Raw genomic sequence first — 7,028 nt, forward strand, 5'->3', positions numbered from 1 at the left:
AGCTCGTCTATAAAGACGACCTACAGCTCGTCTATAAATGCGACCTACAACAGCTTGTCTATAAAGACGACGACATACAGCTCGTCTATAAAGACGACCTACAACAGCTCGTCTATAAAGACGACCTACAACAGCTCGTCTATAAAGACGACCTACAGCTCATCTATAAAGACGGCCTACAGCTCTTCTATAAATGCGACCTACAACAGCTTGTCTATAAAGACGACGACATACAGCTCGTCTATAAAGACGACCTACAGCTCGTCTATAAAGACGACCTACAGCTCGTCTATAAAGACGACCAACGGCTCGTCTATAAAGACGACCTACAGCTCGTCTATAAAGATGACCTACAGCAAGAATATTCAGAGTTCTCCATATGACTTGCCCTTGATTCAAGTACATTTTGGGCGTTCTTAACTATTCTTAAAAAATTTCATTCAGAAGTTCAAGTATATTTTTCTACCGATTTCGGTCGTATATATCTCTTTCGTATTTCGCAAACCATTTTTTCTTTTATACCAATACTATATTATTCGGAACAGTGATCTATAAAAAAATAATTATTCTACATTTTTTCCCTGATATTGTGCACCTATAATCGATGCATAACTATAAACACATCTGTACATAAATAGAAGTCATCACTTGGAGTTCCCAATTCTAGGCGACTTTTATATTCCCCTTCTATGTTGGGCGTTGGTAAATTAAAAGATATTTCCTCTGAGATATTCAGGTCTAAGTTTTGCTAAAATAATAAAGAAAAAATATTTGAAAATCTAATTATACAGTAGGGTGGGGCGATTTGAACACCTTATTGAGCCCTTCGCGTTTCTGATTTCTGTGATTGTACTGAGCAAAAAAGTCCACTAGACCATATCGACACCTCCAAATAATAGTATGCTAAGTCTAAAAAGTTAGTTTTGCAGGAGAAGCTCTCAAAGTTTGGAAATTTTTTTGAACTTCAGTACTATGCTAAGTCAATATTTGTTTATAACTTCTGTTCGGATTGACCGATCATTACCAAAATTAGACAGAATTTAAGTTAAAGGACGTTCGACACCTCCAAATAATAGTTTGCTAATTCTGAAAAGCGAGTTTTGCAGGACAAGCTCTAAAAGTTTAGAAATTTCTTTGACCTTCAGTACTATGCTAAGTAAATATTTGTTAATAACTTCTGTTCGGATTGTCCGATCATTACCAAAATTTGACAGAACTTAAGTTAAAGGACGTTAAATATAAAAATGTAAAGAACTTGAAAACACGCTAAGTCGACTTAGCATACTATTATTTGGAGGCGTCGATATGTTTACGATGAAATTCAAGCCTCACGATTTTGAAGTTTTTTATCCGCGTTTTTTATATTTAATATATAACAGCTAAACCATTGAGATTTTCGATGCAAGACAAAAATTATGAACTCACTAGTACTTCGCAAAAACAATTGAACGCTTCTTCAGGCAGTTTTGGCCTTGTGGATAAAAAACTTCAAGTCAAAATCGGAGCCTCGATTTTCACCGTAGACATGTGGTCTAGTGGACTTTTTTGCTCAGCACAATCCCAGGAATCAGAAATCCGAAGGACCCAATAAGGTGTATTTCCTTCCGTACAAATCGCCACGGTCTAATATAGCCCTGTTCTGAACGTGAATTCTTCGTGAGTTTTGTTTCTCTTCCGTTTCAACTTCAAGGTTAGTGAGTGAGAATACTAACGCAGAATTTACGTGAGCTGATGTTAATTATTTTAGGATGACCACCTACCCCTTCCGTTAATGGACACGTCTTTTGTTCGTCCGGTGTATTTTCCCAATATTTAGCCCACAATTCACTGTCATCGAATGCCGCAATACACACATCTTTTCGTTTTGAAGTAAAAACGGTGGGTTGCCATTCACCTCTTTCTTTTTTAAAAGTTTCGATTTTAACCTGCAGAGAGCAAAAAAAAAAAACTATTGGATATAACTGAACAACAGAAAAAAAGGAAATACTTTCCGGTAAATCTGCAGGAAATGATTTAATCATTTTAACGCTTCCATTAACGAGCAAATTACCTTCACTACTATGTTGAATGGATATAGTACTCATATCCACGGCTTTATCCAAGTAATAATCGGGATGATCGTCACATGCCGCAAATACTTCGGGTTCCAAAAATTCTACACAATAATTGAATTGACCCCGGGCAAGCTGAAACAGAATGAGGGAAAAAGAGCAAAGGTTTAATGAAATCTCCGATTTCAGAATAGTTGTTCAAACGTGGACAGGATTATGCAGATTATTGTAAGCATTAAAAAACTTGGTTTAGAGTCCTTTAGCTTTCCTCATTCTTTGTAGAATTTCGCTTGAGGTGTTCGATTGTAAAAATATCCTCCAGGATCCACGCTTCGATGTTTTATTCTTATCACTCACCTCACTTAAGCAAAATAGCACATTTGCAAAAAATAAAACCGAGGAAAAAAGTTTCATAATTACGGATTAAACGGTTTAAACGCTATGTCTAAACCGGATTGAAATTTGATTTTTAAATATATAGTTTAGCATCTCGTGACAAAATGTAAATAATTTTTTAATTTCAAACTAATTACACGATAATTTGGAAACAGTCAACAAACAGAATCTTAATTAACACATCTACATGTTTTTAATGGAGACAAAGTAAATAGTCAAGTGGACTATGTAATGCATACATGTACATATGTACTTACTACTGTTGCCGTTGATGTAACAACTAGATTTCCATAAATATTGTTATTGTTACAGTATCATCTACAGTGTTTCAATAAATAAAGCAGAATCTGTAGCCTTGCCAACATCTATATACCCTCCGCCTAATTAGAACGAATCAGAAGTCTTATTGAATTTTCAACAGGTGGGATCCAAGATCAGACTAGAAATGGGAAATATTTGCTTCTTTAGAGCCATGCTCAAAGAACGGGTGCTTCTATAGAGCCTTTCGCAAAGGGCGCTTCTATAGAGCCTTTCTCAAAGAAAGGATGCTTCTATAGAGCTTTTCTTAAAGAAAGGGTGCTTCTATAGACCCTTTCTCTAAAAAACGGTGCTTCTATATAGCCTTTCTAAAAGAAAGAGTGCTTCTATAGACCCTTTCTCATAGAAAATATGCTTCTGCAGACCCTTTCTCAAAGAATAGGCGCTTCTATAGGCCCTTTCTCAAAGAAAATATGCTTCTATAGACCATTTCTCAAAGAAAGGTTGCTTCTATAGAGCCTTTCTCAAAAAAAGGGTGCTTCTATAGACCCTTTCTCAAAGAAAGGGTGCTTCTATAGATCCTTTCTCAAAGAAAGGGTGCTTCTATAGACCCTTTCTCAAAGAAAGGGTGCTTCTATAGACCCTCTCTCAAAGAAAGGGTGCCTCTATAGACCCTTTCTCAAAGAAAGGGTGCTTCTATAGACCCTTTCTCAAAGAAAGGGTGCTTCTATAGACCCTTTCTCAAAGAAAGTGTGCTTCTATAGACCCTTTCTCAAAGAAAGGGTGCTTCTATAGACCCTTTCTCAAAGAAAGTGTGCTTCTATAGACCCTTTCTCAAAGAAAGGGTGCTTCTATAGACCCTTTCTCAAAGGGTGCTTCTATAGACCCTTTCTCAAAGAAAGAGTGCTTCTATAGACCCTTTCTCAAAGAAAGAGTGCTTCAATAGACCCTTTCTCAAAGAAAGAGTGCTTCTATAGACCCTTTCTCAAAGAAAGGGTGCTTCTATAGACCCTTTCTCAAAGAAAGGGTGATTCTATAGATCCTTTCTCAAAGGGTGCTTACATAGAGCCTTTCTTAAAGAAAGGGTGCTTCTATAGACCCTTTCTCAAAGAAAGGGAGCTTCTATAGACCCTTTCTCAAAGAATGGGTGCTTCTGTAGACCCTTTCTCAAAGAAAGGGTGCTCCTATAGACCCTTTCTCAAAGAAAGGGTTCTTCTCTAGAGCCTTTCTCAAAGAAAGGGTGCTTCTACAGAGCCTTTCTCAAAGAAATGCTGCTTCTATAGACCCTTTCTGAAGGAAAGGGTGCTTCTATAGCGCCTTTCTCAAAGAAAGGGTGCTTCTATAGCGCCTTTCTCAAAGAAAGGGTGCTTCTATAGCGCCTTTCTCAAAGAAATGGTGCTTCTATAGACCCTTTCTAAAAGAAAGGTTGCTTCCATAGAGCCTTTCTCAAAGAAAGGGTGGTTCTATAGACCCTTTCTCAAAGAAAGGTTTCTTCTATAGAGCCTTTCTCAAAGAAAGGGTGCTTCTATAGAACCTTTCTCAAAGAAAGGGTGCTTCTATAGAACCTTTCTCAAAGAAAGGGTGCTTCTATAGACCCTTTCTCAATGAAAGGGTGCTTCTATAGACCCTTTCCCAAAAAAGGGTGCTTCTATAGAGCCTTTCTCAAAGAAAGGGTGCTTCTATAGAGCCTTTCTCAAAGAAAGGGTTGTTCTATAGAGCCCTTCTCAAAGAAGTGGTGCTTCTATAGAGTCTTTCTCAAGGAAAGGGTGCTTCTACAGACCCTTTCACAAAGAAGTGGTACTTCTATAAAGCTTTTCTCAAAGAAGGGTTGCTTCTATAGAGCCTTTCTCAACGAAAGGGTACTTCTATAAAGCTTTTCTCAAAGAAGGGTTGCTTCTATAGAGCCTTTCTCAACGAAAGGATGCTTGTATAGAGCCTTTCTCAAAGAAAGGGTGCTTCTATAGACCCTTTCTCAAAGAAAGGGTGCTTCTATAAAGCGTTTCTCAAAGAAGGGTTGCTTCTATAGAGCCTTTCTCAACGAAAGGATGCTTGTATAAAGCCTTTCTCAAAGAAAGGGTTCTTCTATAGAGCCTTTCTCAAGGAAAAGGTGCTTCTATAGAGCCTTTCTCAAGGAAAGGGTTCTTCTATAGAGCCCTTCGCAAAGAAAGGGTGCTTCCATAGAGCCCTTCGCAAAGAAAGGGTGCTTCCATAGAGCCTTTCACAAAGAAACGGTGCTTCTATAGAGCACTTCTCAAAGAAGTGGTGCTTCTATAGAGTATTTCTGAAGGAAAGGATGCTTCTACAGACCCTTTCTCAAGGAAAGGGTACTTCTATAAAGCTTTTCTCAAAAAAGGGTGCTTCTATAAAGCTTTTCTCAAAGAAAGGATGCTTGTATAGAGCCTTTCTCAAAGAAAGGATGCTTGTATAGAGCCTTTCTCAAAGAAAGGGTGCTTCTGTAGGAAAGAAAGGCTGCTTCTATAGACCTTTTCTCAAAGAAAGGGTGCTTCTATAGAGCCCTTCTCAAAGAAAGTATGCTTGTATAGAGTCTTTCTCAAAGAAAGGATGCTTGTATAGAGCCTTTCTCAAAAAGGGTGCTTCTATAGCCTTTCTTAAAGAAATGGTGCTACTATAGACCCTTTCACAAAGAAGTGGTGCTTCTATAGAGCCTTTCTCAAAGAAAGGGTGCTTCTATAGAACCTTTCTCAAGGAAAGCGTGCTTCTATAAAACCTTTCTCGAGGAAAGGGTACTTCTAAAAAGCTTTTGTCAAAGAAAGGGTGCTTCTATAGAACCTTTCTCAAGGAAAGCGTGCTTCTATAAAACCTTTCTCGAGGAAAGGGTACTTCTAAAAAGCTTTTGTCAAAGAAAGGGTGCTTCTATAGAGCCTTTCTTAAAAAAATGGTGCTTCCATAGAGCCTTTCGCAAAGAAAAGGTGCTTCTATAGAACCTTTCTCAAAGAAATGGTGCATCTATAGACCCTTTCTCAAGGAAAAGTCCTTCTATAGAGCCCTTCTTAAAGAAAGGGTACTTCCATAGAGCCTTTCACAAAGAAAGGATGCTTCTATAGACCCCTTTTCAAAGAAGTGGTGCTTCTATAGACCCTTTACCAAAGAAGTAGTGCTTCTATAGAGTCTTTCTCAAAGAAAGGGTGTTTCTATAGACCCTTTCTCAAAGACAGGGTGTATCTAAAGAGACTTTCCCAAAGACAGGGTGTATCTAAAGAGACTTTCTTAAAGAAAGGGTGCTTCTATATATCGTATTGGCTTCATTTTATAAAGTTTACGTAAAAAACTTATGAATAAATATAAAGTTTTTCAACAACAAACTAGACCCTGAAAAATATTGTTAAAAAATCAACGCTTTTTCTAGATCTCGCAAAAATATTGTTTAAAAAATCAACCCCTTTTTCAGACTCTAAACAAATTGTCTAAAAAATCAACGCACTTTCTAGATCCCGAAAAAATATTGTTTAAAAAATCAACCCCTTTTCCAGACTGTAAAAAATTGTCTAAAAAATCAACGCTTTTTCTAGATCCCGAAAAAATATTGTTTAAAAAATCAACCTCTTTTCCAGACTCTAAAAAATTTGTCTAAAAATTCACGTCTTTCCTAGACCCTGCAATAATATTGTTTAAAAAGATCCACGCCTTCTCTAGACCCTGAAAAAATTGTTTAAAAAAATCCACGCCTTTTCAAGACCTTGACAAGTATCGTTAAAAAAAGCAACGCCTTTTCTAGACCCTGAAAAAATATTGTCAAAAAAATCCACGACACGGTCTTCTCTTTAAAGACCAAATAGTCTTGTCATTGAACAACAAATTGTTTTTACTTTCGTATTTTATTTGAAGACCAAATTGTCTCCTCATAGACGGCCCAACTGCTGTCTTCTCCTAGAATACCAAAAAACTACAATTAATTCAAAACTAGTACAACCTTTTTCATTTGGAGTTCAAACATGTATTTTATTTTCAATAAAATATAATTGATATCAAGATAATTGGTTTGGTTTTAGGACGCGCAGCTACCGTTGTTGGCAGCTACTTCACTCGGAGACCTTGAGGTCCATTGTGATCATCCTTAAAGAAACTGCTTGTTGTGGTTGGGTTATGTGTGGTGATGATAGATGCTGGATTGTTGCGTATTTGTTGTAAAGTTGAGTATGTAAGTGATGCTGTGATGATGGATGTGAGTTTATAGGTTGTTGCTGAGGTTGTAATGATGGATGTAAGTTTATGATTGTAGAGTTCTTTTGATGGGTTGGATGTAATGATGGTGGATGCTGATTTATAAGATGGGTGTTGAAAGTGGTGACTGCTTTATTCTGA

At 37.2% G+C, this 7,028-nt stretch overlaps 1 protein-coding gene across 1 annotated transcript; it reads right to left on the reverse strand.

Moving 5' to 3' along the window:
• Window positions 1-455: 455 nt before the first annotated feature.
• LOC141406148 (uncharacterized) lies at window positions 456-2,531 on the reverse strand. The gene is made up of 4 exons (XM_073991265.1): window positions 2,409-2,531; window positions 1,991-2,186; window positions 1,761-1,924; window positions 456-748 (listed from the first exon to the last, which is right to left on the reverse strand). The coding sequence occupies exons 1-4, from the start codon at window positions 2,463-2,465 to the stop codon at window positions 596-598; spliced, it is 570 nt and encodes a 189-aa protein (XP_073847366.1). The 5' UTR covers window positions 2,466-2,531; the 3' UTR covers window positions 456-595.
• Between the last annotated feature and the right edge of the window lie 4,497 nt (window positions 2,532-7,028).

This window comes from Musca autumnalis, unplaced genomic scaffold (assembly GCF_047663935.1).
Source record: "Musca autumnalis isolate F117 unplaced genomic scaffold, ASM4766393v1 scaffold_5, whole genome shotgun sequence".
Lineage (NCBI taxonomy): Eukaryota > Metazoa > Arthropoda > Insecta > Diptera > Muscidae > Musca > Musca autumnalis.